At 40.4% G+C, this 18,343-nt stretch overlaps 1 protein-coding gene across 13 annotated transcripts in view; it reads left to right on the top strand.

The window, feature by feature from the left end:
• The first annotated feature begins 656 nt into the window (after positions 1-656).
• The window catches only part of SNAP91 (synaptosome associated protein 91), a 142,409-nt gene continuing 124,722 nt past the window's right edge, over positions 657-18,343 (top strand). For 3 of the 13 annotated variants that reach the window (XM_034648069.1, XM_034648076.1, XM_034648075.1), the window contains exons 1-2: positions 659-816; positions 2,014-2,173. In XM_034648069.1, coding sequence (XP_034503960.1) covers positions 2,044-2,173 — 130 coding nt within the window. In that variant the 5' untranslated portion in view covers positions 659-816; positions 2,014-2,043. Of the gene's footprint in view, positions 817-854; positions 949-970; positions 1,027-1,051; positions 1,200-1,475; positions 1,679-2,013; positions 2,174-18,343 lie in introns of those variants that run through there. The other 10 variants (XM_034648074.1, XM_034648070.1, XM_034648072.1 and 7 more) reach the window with 8 other exon arrangements.

Here is an 18,343-nt window from a genome sequence, read left to right as displayed (position 1 = left end):
ATTCACAGCTCAAGTTCTGATCTTGATTCTCCTTTGAGAATGTAAGTTTTTTAAGATTACAGTAAGTAGCAATCTTTGAAAATGGGAACACGTGAAACTATTAACCCAGTCCAAATCCCCGTTTAGAAATTCATGTGTGCAATTCAAATATACTTAAGACATTGAAGCACTGTATTTAATTGGTAGACGTTACTTTTTAAGGATACAAAGACTTTTCCCTACACACCCAAATAATTACTGTGAATATAACCTGGGCCTTGACTGATGGCTTTGTTCATTATTCGCCCTTGCAGCAGACCTCTGTATCCATTTAAGACCAAAGTGGTTAGAATTACCTGCCCACTCCGGCTCCCAATTGTAACCGAAACACGTAAAGGAGCACCAAGGACTCGAGGCACAGGTAACCGCACGGTTGGCGTGCAGAATCTGACATTTAAGTCTCCCTGCCCTTCCCGGCCAGGGCTGCCTCCGACAGCCAGGCGGGCCAGAGACACAACGTAGAGGAGAAAGGGCTGGGCTTTGCCTGGCCGCGCGCGACGACGCCCTAGCCTCGGCCGTCACAGCAGCCCTTGAGAAGCCCACCGGCAGGGCCGCTCCAACGCCCCCGCCGCCCTCCGCGAATCCCGCAGTAGCCGGGCAGGTGTGCGCGGTGCGCGCGCGCGCACTGCGTGCTGGGTGCGGGTCTAGCAGGCGGAGGGGCTGCTGGGCGCCTCGCGGAGGGTGGTTGGCTGGTGGGTGTCGGCCTCCCTGCCATCCCGCCTCCTTCTCCGGGTCTCGCGCTGGCCGGGGATGCTCGCGCGCGGCGCCCCCTTGCCTGTAAGCTGGCGGTCCCGGGGCGGGCGGTGGCGGGTGTGAGTAGCTGGGAGGGGGCCGCGCGGCGCTCGGCGGAGAGCTCGCCCGGGTTAGTCCGCCGCCGTCACCTGACTCGCTGGAGCAGCCACAGCCGAGGTGGGGGCGGGGATGGGAACGCGGCGCGGCTCGCTAGAGAGACGCGGCAGCGCCGGCGGAGGAGGCGGCGGCGGGCGGGTACAGGCTCCTGGGGCCGCGGGCGGCGGGCGCAGGGACCCCGGAGCTGAGGGCGGGGGGCCGGGCTAGGGCTGGAGGCATCTGGCCCCGGGGCACCGGGTCCGCGCGCGGCCGCACACACCCCCCGGCGCGGCTTCCCTCGGCGGCCCAGGCTCCGCTCATCCTGCGGCGGGGGGGGGCCCCGCCGCCCCCNCTCCCCCGCGCCGGGGCAGCGCGCCGATCGGAGAGGATAATCCCGGGGCGCGGAGAAGGGCAGCGGCTGGGTGACAGCTCCGCGGCGCGCTGAGTGCGGGCGGGGGCTGGGCTGGGCTGTCAGCCCGTCTCCGCTCCACCGCCGGGAAGGGCGAGGCGCCCAGAGACTCCGGCGCCTCCGCAGAGCCCCCGGGCGGCCCCTGCGGCGGGGATTGGGGGCGAGGGGAGGGGACTCGGGGAAGGGCCTCGGCGGGGCTGTGGAGGCGGCGGCGAGGAGGGGAGAGGAGACGAGTGGGAATATGGCGCAATGCTAGGATAATCCGCACCGCGCCCGAGGGAGGACGAGCCCAGTGCTGCAGCCGCGCGAGGAGGAGGAGGGAAACGGTCAGGGCTGGGGTATCCGATTCCGACCGGGAGCCCGCGGGCTGCAGGAAGAAACGCTGCGGCGGGCAAGCGAGAGGTGGGCACCCGGTGGGCGCGGCGCCCAGGGAATAACCCCGACGCACGCCGGGGCTGGTCCGACTCGCGGGGATCCGGCTGCAGGCGCAGTGCTGATTGACAGGGGGGCGCCGGAGGGGTGAGGCGGGCGGCAGGGCGAGTGGGACCTAGCTAGGAGGACCCCCTAGATCGCGTCTCCCCAGCGGGGCTTAGCGCGGTGTTGGTTCCTAGAGGTGGTAGCAGGGCGGGGACGGAGGAGAAGGGAGCCGCCGTGCGGCTGGCGGAGGCACGGCCGGGGTGCTCGGAGGGTAGCGTCTGCGGGTTTGAAGCAGGACCATCTCCCCTTCTTTCCCGCAGAGGAGGAGGTGACAGACGCGGCCGGAGAAGATGTCGGGCCAAACGCTCACGGATCGGATCGCTGCCGCTCAGTACAGCGTGACGGGCTCCGCTGTCGCGAGAGCGGTCTGCAAAGCCACCACTCATGAAGTGATGGGCCCCAAGAAAAAGCACCTGGACTGTAAGCATCTTTTTATATAAGTGGGACATGCGCACGGCAGAGGCGCCCTGGATGCCGGCGTGCGGCCTGGGCTTGCTGTCGGTAATGCTGCAGCTTTCAGAACTCCCAGCTGCGCTGCCCCTGAGCTCGAAATCTCCAGACGTGGAGGTGTTGCCTTGGGTCAACCCGGAAACCTCGTTTGTGTATGAGCCATTTTTTTTCTGCTGTTGACCTCCAAGGTTTTGGTGGAGAAAAAAAATACTGTATGTATTAATACTATAAAATACTGAGATATTGTACATTCTGGATTAGGCACTTTTCACCTTTTTTTTTTCTTTCTCCACACACCACCCTTTTGTCCAGGTTTCAGGAAATCAGGGGTTGCACACTCATACACCACCCCAGAAAAGAAAAGAATAAGAAAGATGAAATCATAAAAGGTCAAACTTGTCACCCTAGTTTTCTAAATACATTTTTGAATAGTTTTTAAATAGTGTCTTCTTTTTCAGTGTGGTTGCTGAGATTTCGTGTGTGAGTGTGGGTGTATGAGTGTATGTTGTATGTAACCACACCGAACTGAAATAAATTCAAGCTATTGAATAAGGAAATTGGACTTCAGAGATAATGGCGATTTCATTTTACACAACCTGGCACACTTCTTTGTCCCTTTCTCAGAAACTGCTGGGCAGAATGACTGTGCTGTGGTCACAAAATGGATGTGCTTTCCCAGCGTTCCAGATGGTGCACTTTTACAAGAAAACATTTCATTCATAATGTTTTTTCTTAAATTGGTTATTTGATGGAAAAAGGCTTTAATCTTGTTTAGAATCTATGTATTTCTGATATAAATTTTCCATTGGATTAACATAGTAAATATTTTGTTATTGAAGGACAAATAGGGACTTTCTAAAGACTTTCACTGGCTTTGTGGTGAAGCTCTGTATAGCTAAGGTTACGTCACAGGACGTTCTATAGCCGCTCTTCAGTCTTTTCCACCTGCTCAGGACCCGCTCTGATGTGATGTTTGTTGGTAAAGGTCAGCGTTGGTGTAAGAGACACAAGTACAGCCATACCCATTTCCCATCTGGCTTCCTTTGCCCATTTTCTGGGTTTCTTTTGCTTCAGGCCTTCCCCAGTGTCTGCCTTGTGCAGCTGAGAAAATGGCACTAGTGTTAGAATTGACTTTAGTCCTATTGTCTGTATAAGCACAGCTTGATGAAGCTTACAGCCAGACATTGTAAGGGTTATCCAGCCTTCTGAGACCGTTGTGTCGTAAAATTGAATAATTTTGCTTCTAGAAACTTGTCTGAGGGGAAAACACCATTACTCCTTTCCTGAGGGAATTTTTAACAAAATTTGTTGATATGGTATCATGTGTTATATATGCAGTACAGGGTGGAAGAGGCCACCAGGGCCAGGGCACCTAACAAGTGGAAATTATAAATTCATGACCAGCTCATTTTGCTGCAGCATGCTGAATCATTTAGCCATCTTTCCATCAGTTTCCCCAACTCTGGAAAGATGACTCATGTCTTTAAAGGTATGTGTCAGTCTAGCAAATACTCATAATAAAAAAGCACTAGGTGATGGATTTGCTAATTGCTATAAAAATGGTAGATTAATATATTGATACATTTCTTAGAATGTTCACAGATTTAAGCATTTTATTAAAACATTATTCGGATAAAGACTCACTTTTCCATATCTATATATTTAGTCGCCTTAATCTTTGAGGTCTGGATGGTCTTTTAAAAATTTTCAAGGTGGGAGGTTTTCCAGTATCTCCAGCATATGTTAGTGAGTGGGGTGATTTTGAAGATGTGGACCATAAGGGGGAGATTCTGTATTTAGAAAGCAGATGAAGCAGAAATTGGTATTGAATTATTAATGTGAATAATCATAATAGCTACACATTTATTGAGCAGTTACTGTATGCCAGGCACTGGGCTTTATATTATTAATTTATCACTGCTTAACAGGTTCGGGGAAGGTAATTAACTTTCACAGCTTTTAACCACTGCACTTAACTGTTGTCTTTGGTTTATTTAGTCATGTTTTCTATTGAGAGGGAGGTGGAAAGGAACAGTATTAGCCTGAATGGTTTAATTTCCAAAATACCCATCCTGTTTGTATGGCTTTGTGTGAAATCAAGCAGTACAACCCACGCCCTTATTGCAATTTCTATGATATGCATGAAGAATTTTAAATTTGGTCAGTTAAAAAAATGAGCATAAGACAAGCACTGGAAAGTATTGGTTTTTCTCTTTGACATTTTACTTTTTGAATAGGTAATAAATTAACTGCACTTAAAAACAACCTTATGGCAGAATATGGAGAGACAGATATCACATTACTGTCCGATATCACATTACTGGAAAAATGATATGGAAAATTTGAAAATAGAAATATTGTTGTAGTTCTATGCATCATAAGAGGGCATCTTTGCTTGGGATTCCTTGTGAAGTTCTTGTAAATAACAGTCGACTACCTTAGTAATTTATTCACAGGTTTTCAGTAACACACCAGTTATAAAAGTGAATCACACCTATTATTAGAACATTCAGACACATAACTAAGTTTCCCTATAGGTGCTAAAGCATTCTTAAGTAATGTTTTAGTTTTGAAAATATTAAATAGTAGTTGGGAGGAAAAGAGCACAATGTACAGTTGGGGATTTGAGACCAAAAAAATTTAATTTCTATTTGTTTAATTGATGTATAACTTTTGAGTTTGGAGTTTGGGTTGGAAGATAATAAGATTAAAGTTTATGGCTTTGTGATTTTTTCCCTGGATATTGGGCTAACTGAATGGGCTCCAAATAGTATTTATTTAAAGTACTGGTTTAAAAGATTTTTTTTTCCTCTGTAGGTTGATAGGCCAGGAAAATTACTGTAAATTCTGGTGATTTATAAAATTATGCTTAATGATAAATGATTTAAACATTTACAAGAATGATTTGTTAACATCTGGGAGCAGAATTATATATCGGCGAGAAGGCAGAGATAAACTCTAGACATACAATCTCAGATTTTTTTCCCTTTTTTTCAATAATAGGGAGTTTCTTAGAGGAAAAATATATTCAGAAAAGCTTCACCATAATCAGTTATATATTGAATTTGAAATAAATTAATATTTTTAATATTCTAAATAATGATTATTTATCTTAAGGTACTTTTGAATTATGTAAAACTTTTATTCCATACTCTACTATAATAATGTTGCCGCTTGCACATGAAAATTAATAAACACTTGACCAATGTTAGTTTGACATTAGTTTCTTGGGGGCACCTGTGCATCCTTGTTTTCTTTTCCTTGTAACTTTGTGCACCTATTTGGTAACACATAAAACATCCAGGATTCAGCAAGTATTTACCTTCTTGGTTACAACTGTTTTACATTTCAGTTGCTTTTCCTTTTCTGCTTTGTAGTTGATGGCCTAAAGGATAGCCCAAGTCAAGTAATAAAGTAGTAAGATCCAGTAAGGCACCTAGTATCTACCCAAGTGTTGTGTCTCAATTAAAGAACAACCAAGGAATAGAGTCGACCCAACATAACACCTGCAGGGGGAAGCTTGGAAAGTTCGGCAGCTCTAGGAAAAGGTTATTTCTGTTAGTAGCTTTTACAATTTCTATATATGCCATATTGTTAAAACAAAACAAAACCTCTTTAACATCATCAAAATTCAAACTTAGACATTACTGTTCATATCAAACCAAACCTCAGGAAAAGCCAAACTGGTTATGTGTAATGCTGTTTTTGTCCCCATTCTAAACCTCTTGAGGGTTTTTAATAATGAGCTTATGCCGCATAATGAGCAAATGAGTCAAGTACTGAATCTTAGGTTTGAGGGATACTGACTGGCATTTTATAAAGGATTCCTGTCCTCCCAAATTAAGAAAAAATAAGATTTGGGCTCAGCCAGTTGGGCATCCGACTCTTGATTTGGCTCAGGTTGTGATCTCAGGGCGGTGAGATTGAGCCCCACATCAGGCTCCGCACTCAGCAGGGAGTCAGCTTGACATTCTGTCTCTTTCTGACCTTCCCCCTACTTGCTCACGCTCTCTCCCCCACCAAATAAATAAATAAATATTTGTTTAAAAAAAGAAAAAACAAGATTTTATTTTTTATTAGAATATCTGGTAGAGGTAATGGGAGGTGTGGACTGTGTTTTGATTCAAGGCAGATATTGGCAAATTACCACAAAATACCTGCTGCTTTAATTTTATTCATAAAATATCTGTAAATAAGCAAGAAATTTTATGAGTAAGCAGAATGAAAATTTAACCCTTAATTTTAATTAATTAATTACAATAAATTTAAGTTTATTTGCTATACCTAAGGTTGACTAGTATAAATAAAATATAGTTTGATATATGGAAATGCTATTTGCACACCAATTCAGCTGATACCATATCTATATTCGTGATAACTTAATATAGCTTTCTATAGTACACAGATCCAAAAAGTAGGCAAAGATTATTGAATAAAATTAATTGGATCAATGTATAAAAGTTTCCTGAACACTAGAGTAACTTTCAACATGAGAAGCATACTAATTTGCTGTAAATATATTCTACTTTTATTCCACTTATTCTCATTTCACTATTTGTTATTGACTAAGTATACCCTCTCATTCTTCTATACCAAGGCACCCTCTGTTCCTCCTTGATTTCACCAGAAGACCCAGCCCAAGCGTGGAGAGATGGAGATAGTATTTTTTAGGCAGTGAAGAAGAGCTGGGGCAAATACACTTCTGAAACAGCATTCGAGTCGACGATCATTGATACAGCAAATCTGTAAGGGTCCAGGCTGTATGGTCCTGTGACATTCCCAGACAACACTCAGCGTGCCAGGAGAGGGGCGGAGAGATCCTGTGAGGCTCAGGGGTGGGCAGGAGCAGGCGAAGGAGAAGAGTGGCAAAGAGTCTCAGGTAATAGCGGGGAGCATGTTCTAGAAATGACTTAAAATAATGAAGGAGACTTTATATCAGCTAGTGGAACAGTGAGGATTTCTTTCTGGATCTTTTTACTTCCACATTTTCAGAGAAATCTTTTTTTTTTTTTTCATGGTATAATGTTAATTCTATTTGGGTCATTTTAGATTTTTTTTTCCCCTTTGGTGATCAGTGTGGTTAGCAGACACATTCTTAGAACCAGTATAAAATTGGTAATTCAAATCTATTTTTTAAATGATGTAAAAAATGAATATATGGAAAAAATATAAAATTATGTACAGAGTAGGCAAAGTCACATCTTAATTGCAATATTAGTTTGCAGCGTTTTAGATTAAAATCTCGACTTTTGGTGCATTGCCATATGAGTTTTAATGTTGAATACATAGCTGCTGAAGTCTTATTTGTAATTTGATCTGTGCACTTAGTTGCTATGGATCCATCTCTTAGCTTTTCACAAATAAATATCCTTTAAATATCTTCCCTCCTCCCTTCAGATTGTTTGATGCTGGGATAGGGTATTCTTGGAGCTTATCTAGGTTTCAATACTTGGTAAAGAAGGTCAGAAGTGACATATAACACTCTTCCCTGAGGATCTGGAATGCTTTCCTTACAGAGTTGTATTTTAGGTGACTCAACTCCTGAGCCACTTGCTACTGACTAAACCTTCAAACATAATCATAGTTCAGTTAAACAGTTTGAAAAGCCAATTTCTTGCCATTAAAAATATTTATTCTTCAGTTCCACCTTGTTGGCAAATTTTTTTCTCTTCACCGAGAAACACCGTTGGCTTGTGAAGGGGAATGTTGGCTGTCTGTTTCTTCTGGGGTGTTTATGTAATGTGCTCTAGGTTTTGTTTCTCATAAAGGGAGACTAGTAGCATGGCACACCCCGTGTCAGTTGCGTGATGAGCTATAAGACAGGATGGATCTTCCTAGGAGCACCTGGGTGAACACACAGGCCAGAGAGAGAATTGTGCCTGAAGCCCACAGCCTTCTTACAACTGGGTTCCTGCTCTCTCTCCATTTGTTCCAAGTGTGTGAGGATCCCTCCTGCCCTCCCATGTATACATAAAGTTTATGCATATGTTTAAGTTATGTATGTTATGTATTAAGTATATAATCTCTGTTGTGCATCTTTAAGAGGGATCTGATGTTCCCTAAAGGATTTTGTGATATGCCATTCCTGGCTACTCAGAGAGAGAAGGTGCGTCTTTGTCTGCTTTGTGTGGTTTTGCTTTTGGTCTGATCATTAATTATGCTCCCAGGGTTATCGCTTTTATTTTAAATGATAACTCTCCTACTTTCTATGTCACTTATTCTGTCATCTGTATTTTTAAGCTCTCCTTCTGTCTCTCTTATAAGCATTTTTAAGTATCTCTATTTACAACAAACAAAGCCACTTCCACACAACTCTCCTTGGACTCTATGGCCTCTTCCAGCAACCAACCTATTGTCCCTTGTTTCTCTTTCATACCCAAGCTTCTTGAAACAGAAGTTCAGCATTCCAAAGAAAACAAACACAAGTCTTCCATTCGTCGGATATTCTGTCTTTGGCTTAATCCGTACATGAAGTGATAGGATTGCTGTTAGGGGCCAGGCATTGCCAATCCAGTTGGCCAAGCCACTAATGTTGCTTGGGATACAAAAGTTATCCCTCATCTCTCACATTCCGTGGATGCTCAGTTGTTAAAAACTCTCTGAAATCTCCTTCTTAACTGTCTCTGCTTTGCTTTAGATCAGGAATAGACCTCATTTGTAAAATGAAGGTTAGTTATAGTACCTACCTCATCTTTGGTGAGGAGTAAATGAGATAATGCGTGTAAAATACCTAGCCCAGAGCTTGACGCACCAATGTGCGATGGATATTACTACCACTGTTACTGTTAACTGTTACTCTAAGTACAGTTGTTGTTGGTGCTTCTGTTGCCCCTACTAGGAGCGTTACTGCTCTCACCACTATAACAACAGTTACAATCGTTGGTGATTTGCCCCTAACACTTCTCCGTGCTTGTTTTTTGCTCCCTGCTTTCAGTTGCTTCAGTCTTTTCATTAATTCCAGCTTTCTCTTTCTATAATTTGGAAGTTTAAATTCTATATTATTTCTGTTCTTTTAGTGATCACCTTGAAAAATTTAATATCCTACCGGAAGTCTAAAGTAAAACAGTATCTTTTTGTTTCCTCCCAAAAAAGAGAAACTTAGAAACCTTACTCCAATCACCCACTTCTTACTTACATGATATGTTGTCTAGTATTTGAATTCTGCCATAGTTTTAACCCCAAAGCTAGACACTCTTATTCGATACAGGCAGTGTTTATGTCAGTAAATCCTCCTCCACTCCTTTTCTCACCATTCCTTCATTATGCCTAAGATTTTCCTGCACTGTATCCTTTTGAAGATCCTTCAGTGAGGCTCTTTAGCAGTCAACTCTTATTTTGTCCAAAAAAAAAAAATCTTATTTTGCCATATTTTTGAAGGATAATTTATTTATATACACAATTCTGGATTGACAGTTATTTTTCCTTTGAAGATAATTTCACTCTTTTGGCTTCTGTTGTTCCTTTTACGAAGTCATATATGAGTCTACCCACCTTTAGGTAATCTCTATTTTTGTGGCAGCTTTTATAATCTTGTTTGTCTTGTCCTTCTGTAGTGTATGTGTATGTAGATGTAGTTTTATTTATTTATTTTTTATTTTAATTTCGGTGTAGTTAATATAATAGTGTTATATTTATTTCACACGTACAGTGTAGTAGTTCGGCGCTTGTGGACGTTACTCAGTGCTCACGAGGTAAGTGTACTCTTAATCCTCTTCATCAGTTTCACCCCCCTCCCCGTAACCATCTCTATGGTTCTCTATAGTTAAGAGTCTATTTTTTGGTTCATCTCTTTGTTATTGTTGTTCTTTGTTTTGTTTCTTAAATTCCACGTATGACTGAAATCATACGGTATTTGTCTTTCTCTGACTGGCTTATTTCTTTTAGCATTATACCCTCTAGATCCATCCATGTTGTTGCAAATGGCAAGACTCTGTTATTTTTTATGGCTGAGTAATATTCCATTGTGTGTATATATACACCACATCTTTTTTATCCATTCATCTATCAGTGGACATTGGGGCTATGTCCATAATTTGGTTATTGTAAATAATGCTGCGGTAAACATAGGGGTGCATACAACTTTTTGAATTAGGGTTTTCATAGTCTTTGGGTAATTATCCAGTAGTAGAATTACTAGATGATATGGTGGTTTTATTTTTTATTTTCGGGAATCTCCATATTATTTTGTGTAGTAACTGCCCCAGTTTGTATTCCCACCAACAGTGCAAGAGGGTTTCTTTTTCTCTACATCCTTACCAACACTTACTCTTTCTTGTGTTTTTGTCTTTAGCTGTTCTGACAGGCATGATGTGATATCCACTGTGGTTTTGATCTGCGTTTCCCTGATGATAAGTGATGTTGAGCATCTTTTCATGTGTGTGTTGGCCATCTGTCTGTCTTCTTTGGAGAAATACCTGTTCATGTCTTCTGTCTATTTTTTAATTAGATTATTTGTCTTTTTTTGGTGTTGAGTTATTAAAGTTCTTTATATATTTTGGATATGAGCCCTTTATTGGATATGACATTTGCAAATATCTCCTCCCATTCAGTAAGTTGTCTTTTAGTTTTGTCGATTGTTTCCTTTGCTGTGCAGAAGGATGTCCCAGTCATTTATTTTTGCTTTTATTTCCCTTGTCCCAGGAGACACATCTAGAAAAATATCACTATGACTAATGTCAGAGAAATTACTGCCTGTGCTTTCTTCTAGGATTTTTATGAATTCATGTCTCACATTTAGGTCCTCTAATCCATTTTGAATTTATTTTTGTATATGTGTAAGAAAGTTTCATTATTTTACATGTAGCGGTCCAGTTTTTCCAACACCATTTGTTGAAGAGACCATCTTTTTCCCATTGCATATTCTTGCCTTCTTTGTTGGAGATTAATTGGCCACCTACTCATGGGTTTATTTCTGGACTCTCTATTCTGTTCCATTGATCTGTGTGTCTGTTTTTGTGCCTGTACCATATTGTTTGATTACTACAGTTTTGTAGTATATCTTGATATCTGGGGTTGTGATACCTTTTATACTTGTTTTTCAAGATACTTCAGCTATTTGAGTTTTTTGTTGTTGTTCTTTTTTTTGTGGTTGCATATAAATTTTAGGATTGTTTGTTCTAGTTCTCTGAAAACTTCGGTTGATATTTTGATAGGGGTTGCATTAAATCTGTAGATTGCTTTGGGTAGTAGAGAAATTTTAACAATGTTCTTCAAAACCATAGCATGGAATGTCTTTCCAGTTCTTTGTGTCACCTTGAATTTCTTTCATCAATGTTCTATAGTTTTAGGAGTACCGGTCTCTCACCTCCTTGGTTAAATTTATTCCTAGGCACTTAATTAATTGCGTAATTGTAAATGGAATTATTTTCTTAATTTCTCTTTCTGCTATTTCATTATTACTCTGTAGAAATACAACGGATTTCTGTATATTGATTTTGTATCCTGTGACTTTACTGAATTCTTTTATCAGTTCTAGTAGTTATTTCGTGGAGTCTTTAGGGTTTCCTATATATAGTATCATGTCATCTGAAAATAGTGAAAGTTTTACTTCTTCCTTGCTAATTTGGATGCCTTTATTTCTTTTTATTGTCTGATTGTTGCGGCTAGGGCTTTCAGTACTATGCTGAATAAAAGTGGTGAGAGTGGAAATGATGTTGTTCCTGATCTTAGGGGAAAAACTCTCCGTTCATCATTGAGTATGATATTAGCTGTGGGTTTCATATATGGCCTTTATTATGTTGAGGTATGTTCTCTCTAAACCTACTTTGTTCAGAGTTTTTATCATGAATGGATTTTGTACTTTGCAAAATGCTTTTTTTGCATGTATTGAAATAATCATACAGTTTTTATCCTTTCTCTTGTTGATGTGATGTATCACATTGATTGATTTGCAAATACTGAACCACCTTTGCATCCCAGGATTAAATCCCACTTGATGGTAGTGAATGATTTTTTAATGTATTGTTGGATTTGGCTTGTTAATATTTTGTGAAGGATTTTTGCATCTGTGTTCATCAGAGATATTGGCCTGTAGTTCTCTTCTTTGGCAGTGTTTTTATCTGGTTTTGGTATCAGAGTAATGCTGGCCTCACAGAATGAATTTGGAAGCTTTCCTTCCTCTTAGATGTAGCTTTCTTTTATTTATCCTCTTTGGAACTTGTTGGGTTTCCTGAATCTGAGAATTCATTTCTCTTATCAGGTCTGGGAAATTTTCAGCATTTCTTATTATTGATTGTGGCCTACACCCATTTTCTTTTTTGTTTTCTTCAAATATGATTATATATACACTAAACTTTCACATCATATCCTTGTACCTCTAAGTATACCTTTTGTAGTTTCAAATGCTTTCTTTACTGTTTGGCATGCTTTGTTTTTCAGATACTTCCTGTTTATTAATTCTCTCTTTAGCTATGTTTTATCTGCTTTTACTCATCCTTAGTTTTTAATTTTATTCACTTATATTTTTCATTTTTGAAGTTTTTCAAATTTGCTCTTTTTTTGGATGACAGAAGAACTCAAAAATGTAAGAAATATTAGTTTCTGTTTTTTCTTCATCTGAAACAATTCATTTCATATTCTGTATCTCATAGATCCATTACATGAAGCTCTGTGTTTGCTGTTGTTTTTGCCTGACTCTCAATCATGAAAGGTTTCCTCGTGTGTTTGTAATTTTGGACTTCATCTGTGGGAATCCTAAGAACTTAAGATAACCTAGAGAGGATTCGTATTTGCTTCTGGCGGATCCCACAAGTGCTGCCCTCCTGGGAGCACCTTCAGTTGATTTCTGCTATTGGAGTTTCCCATCTGGTGCAAGTCTAGGTCCATAATTTCAAAGTCTAAAAAGAAGACCAAAATTCTTTTTTGTAAATCATTTGGCAGCAAAATTTGTACTACCTACTATGAAAGTTTATGTGTTGAATTACAGAAATATTGTTGTATTGTGGTATGCTGTTCAGATTAGACTGGGGTGTTACTTAATATCTAGTGTATGTCCCATATTATTTTTGTAAAATCTGAACAATCATAAATTCTGGAACACATATGGCTCTGAAGGTCTTGAATAGAAGAGTGTGAATATGTAGTCTAAATATGAATCAGAAACTTGGGCAAGAGGAAAGCTATGATTACAAAAGCCCTAGAGATTTCTTCTTTTCCCCTTCATTTCCCCAGAACCTAGACTAAGTGGGCAAGCTTTTCTGTTGTCTTCCTTTGCTGGAAGGTGTTCTTTTTTGTTTTTGTTTTTTTCTACTGATTTTACGAAGGGAGTAACCTTTTGAGGGTCCCAGCTTTCTGTGAAGGTCTTTATTCCAACTTGCCACCTTGCTTAGTCTCCAAGTTTTCTTCTTGTTTTCTCTCCCCATTGGGCTGTTAAAATCTAAGCCTTCTGGCCACTCAAACACCTGGCCTCAAGGAGCCTTCTCTTCTGTATCACTTCACCATGTGTTTTTCTGCATCTTCTTTGTTTTGGCTTTGAGAATTACCTTTTATTGTCTTGTGAGCTCACCCAAATGAGTGGAAGGATGCCAGGAATATTTATCCAAGTCATCAGGTGTGGTTTTTTCCTGTATGCTAGAGTTGGAAGCAGCCTGTTTCCGATCCTCTCTTCGTTTCTCTCCCTCCACTCCCCATACGCACCACAGTTCATTCCTGAGAAACTTTGGAATCCATTACGTTCAGTATCCCCTGTGTTGCTTCTGGGCCTTTATGCTGTGTCCGTGTTCTAATGTATTTTTAAAATCTCATTTCTAGTACCTAGCTTTAGTCATTCCTCGCCAGGACTTCAGTGGTCCCCTGTGCATGTATTCCTTCATATCACTCACGGAGCTGCAGCGGGATCCTGTTTAGTGAAATTTTTTTCCCTCTAGTCTGCAGTTTCATTGAGGCTCTCTTATCCCTAACATGGAACAGAATGGAAGCAGGTTTTGGTAAACATTTGCTGAATGATTTTATTACAGATTTCATATTTCCCAAATTTCACACCTTTTTTTTGTTCTTATAAACTTTTTCTTTAAAGATTTTACTATGGGGCGCCTGGCTGGCTTAGTTGGTTAAGCGGTTGCCTTGGCTCAGGTTGTGATCTCAGGGTCCGGGATCCGAGCCCCACATCAGGCTCTCTGCTCAGTGGAGAGCCTGCTTCTCCCTCTCCCTCCACCTGCCACTCCCCCTGCTTCTGCTCTGTCTCTGTCAAATAAATAAATAAAATTTTCAAAAAATGAAGATTTTGCTTTTACTTGCTAACCTTGCAGAAGAGCAAGGAGTTAAACTTGATCATTTTCTTTCAAGATTTTGAAAGCATAGAAGTGTAATATTGAAGGAAAACAAGCAATTAAAGGAAACATCACATTGCTTAATGTACCTAGCTGCACATTTCCTGATAATCTTTCAACACTTGTATCCTCATGACATGATAAAAATTTCATATAGGGAGGCACTTGGGTGGCTCAGTTGGTTAAGTGTCCAACTCTTGATCTCAGGTCTCGATCTCAGGGTTGGGGGTTTAAGCCCTGTGTTGGGGCTCCATGCTGGGCGTGGAGCCTACTTAAAAAATTTCATTTGGGGAAACTTATATCCCTGATATGAAAAGTTTTTTTGGTTGTGGATTTAAAGCAGATGTGTATTTCTCTTGGTGCCTATCATCAATGATTAGATAATAGATGATGATTAATATTAGAGAAAGTTCTTCACTAGCACTTATTGAGTGTATATGTGTGTACCGTTTGCTTTAGTTTTGAGTTGGATACACTTAGGTAGCACTGTTTTTCAGTATCCACTTTGTAATTTGCAAGTACATACGTTATGAGGGGTAGGGATAGTTATGGAAGAAAAACATTATTTCAAAGTATTTATATACTCTTAATTTTCATTAAAATGATATTCACCATATATATGGTGATGCTATTCACTAACATGATAATATTACCATTAGAAATATGAAGGTTTTAGAAAAGCTCCAAGGAGGGGGGGACAAGCTTAAGCTACAACTTTGGTGGTTTCGCCTTTGCAAAGAGAGCAATAGATGTTAGCATATTTAATTTGGCTTTTAATGACCTGTTCATAGAAATTAGAAATTACTTTCAGTATTAAGGCTTTCTGTAACTTATTTAGCCCAGTGCCATTATTTTTTCTTTTAACAAATATTTGGGTATTTACTAAATGTCAGGAATTGTTCCAGGAGGCAAGGATACCATGGTGAACAAGATACAGCTCTTGGCAACTTAATAGGGGAGACAGAAAATGAAAGAAATCATTACAAGTGGCTCAAAAAGAATTAAGTGTTCACAGGGGAAGTGAAGACTCCAGTGGAGGGACCTTGCACAAGTGATGGTTAAGCCCAGACCTGAAGAACAAGTGGACTACCTAGGTGAGTGCAGGCAGGAGCTGCTGAACACTGTTCTAAGAAGAGGTTCAGAGGAGCAAGACACATTTTAGGAATTTAAAGAAGTGAAAGGTTACTGGAAAACTGAATTTAAGAGGGCCAAGAATGTTAACCAAGACCTGAATTGTGAACTGGGACCAGAGGGCCTGCTAGGCTGGAGAGAATCTTCATTTTCTTTTTTTTTTTTTATGATTTTTTATTATATTATGTTAGTCACCATACAGTACATCCCCGGCTTCCGATGTAAAGTTCGATGATTCAATTAGTTGCGTATAACACCCAGTGCACCATGCAATATGTGCCCTCCTTACTACCCATCACCGGTCTATCCCATTCCCCCACCCCCCTCCCCTCTATGGACTATGAGAAACAAACTGGGGGCCTCAGAGGAGAATCTTCATTTTCACAGATGAGGAATCTAAGTCCCAAAGAGGCAAAATCATACATTCTGTATGGGATAATACTGAATAGTTATTATCTGTCTTCCTTGAGCAGGTGCCCTAATGGGTCATTACCTTGTTCACCTAGTTCTGATTGCTGTATTGGTGCCAGGAAATACCTGGGTGAGTCATGTGAGAAGTGTAAACATTTAAATGTATACACGCATGCATACACACACACACACACACACGTATTTTAATAGTCTGAATTCGAACTCACCATAAATGCAAACCAAACCCAGGGCACTTCTGACACAGTGGACAGTCAGGAAGCAGTCCCTGATGGCATTCCAGGACGCATCTTGGCAGCCTAACCTCTTTTTGTCTTTTCCACCTTGTCTGTTGCTTGGTTCTTGGGTCATGGAGCTAACACCAGAGAGTGCTGCCTGTGCCGTTGGTGACAGTGAAGACTAAAAAGATTACAGACTCACGTAACTTAGTTGAAAGTCTTCTAAAAAGTGTGTATTATAAGCACATAATGAATCATGGAACATTACATCAAAAACTAATGATGTACTATATGGTGGCTAATATAACATCATAAAAAAATAAAAGTAACGGTTTCTGTAGAAGTATAAAATTTGCAGGTACAAAACACCTTCCCTTCCAGTGACTTACTGTATGCATTGAGCAAATTCAGAAACATTCTTAGTATAAGGATAGAAATTAAAAAAAATTGTATTAACTGACAAAAATGTGTATTAAATGGACTTTAGAGGCCATTTAGTTTGGTCTTATTACTTGGTGATGTAATTTATAACATTCCTTAACTATCACCACTGAAATAATAGAATTTTATAATCAGGCTTAACTGTTAATGCGAAACAAAAAACGAAAGTAACCCCCCCAAATCACGATGTATATTCAGTGTATCTGAGTATGCCTATGCCATACTTCATTGGGTTTGGAAGCCTGTTAATGCCCAAGAAAAAAACTGATGTTATTAAAATTGAGGTTAAGGAAATATCCAGGTGAAAACTTTTCTTTCTCCTGTTCTCTCCAAAGTTAGTCATTTCCACATTATCATCCTCTGTAATTCTTTTCCTTTAGTATTAAAAAATCAGAAAATATTTTGTTATTTTTTCTTAAAAGCGGAAATAGAATTTTAGAAAACTTCCTAAAATCCCACTGTCAACTTGATTACCTTCAGACTGTGTACATTTTACAGATCCCCCATCATCTGACCAAACAGACCATGGCTTAACAAAGTTTTGTTATTTTTGTCTCCCTCCCTTCACAGAGTTGCAGTGTGTTCATGTTTTTCTGGGCTCTTCATTAAGCATTTAACATTTAACATTCTGGGTTTTTTCTGCCTTGAATGAGTGTGAGCGCACCCTTGGATGGGTCCATGGAAAGCTGATTTGAGGCTGTGCTAAGGACCAGGCTGAGCCCACTGTTTGCCACCTGCATCTCCTCAGTGCTCTGTGGTTCTGTACCTTTTTTTTCCCACCAGGGAGCTCATCATAGTTCCAAAGGAATCACTTAACTTTTAGTTATACTTTATTGCATTTTATGGAGAACTGTGTGCTGCAGTCACATTACTCTCTCAAGGGTCTGTTCTCTGTATCTCGGTGAAATATAGTGACTTTGGCCCTTCTGCGGACTGCGCTAATCATTTCGTGCAGTGATGCTGTGAACTCAGAAAGAAATGCTTTCTAGGTTGAGTTCAGCTGTACTTTTTCAGATGGATAAAGAAGAGTATAAATTGGGCACGCAATTGGTAGGAGTCTAAATTGGTGCAAATTTTTGGGAGGGAAAATTGGCAGTATTGCTCAAAACTCTTAAAAATCCCAGCAATTTGATGGCTATAAATTTATCTCTGATAAATAATTGGCAAAATACAGAAAAGTATGCGTTCAGAGGTGTTTGTCGCAGCAATGTATGTAGGAATACAAAACTGAATACACCTAAATACTTGACTGAAAAATGGCGGTGTATCCAAACAAGACGGTTCTGAGCAACCTTGAGAAACGACGTTGTGAAAGTTTATCTGACATGTTAAGCCAATTTATCAGGTATGATCTGAGTTTCTTTTTGTTTTTTAAAAAAATTACTGTAGTTTATGTTCATGATACATATTTTGATAGAGTATATGCCAAAATGTTATCTGTGGATTGAAGGATTTTTCACTTCCTCCTTTATACCCATATTAATCATGACCGTTTTGATTATGGGTTACAGGACTCTAGATCAAACTAGTTAGGGCAAAGACAGGATCATTTTGGCCCTTGTAACCAAGCTTAGGGAAAGGCAGGGTGAACTAGGCCTTTCTGGTGCTTGTTTAGGATTCTCCCCCCGCCTCCTGTTTCTCTTGCCTCCATTTCA

The sequence above is a fragment of the Ailuropoda melanoleuca genome, chromosome 19, assembly GCF_002007445.2.
Source record: "Ailuropoda melanoleuca isolate Jingjing chromosome 19, ASM200744v2, whole genome shotgun sequence".
Lineage (NCBI taxonomy): Eukaryota > Metazoa > Chordata > Mammalia > Carnivora > Ursidae > Ailuropoda > Ailuropoda melanoleuca.
This window is presented reverse-complemented; position numbering and strand designations above follow the sequence as displayed.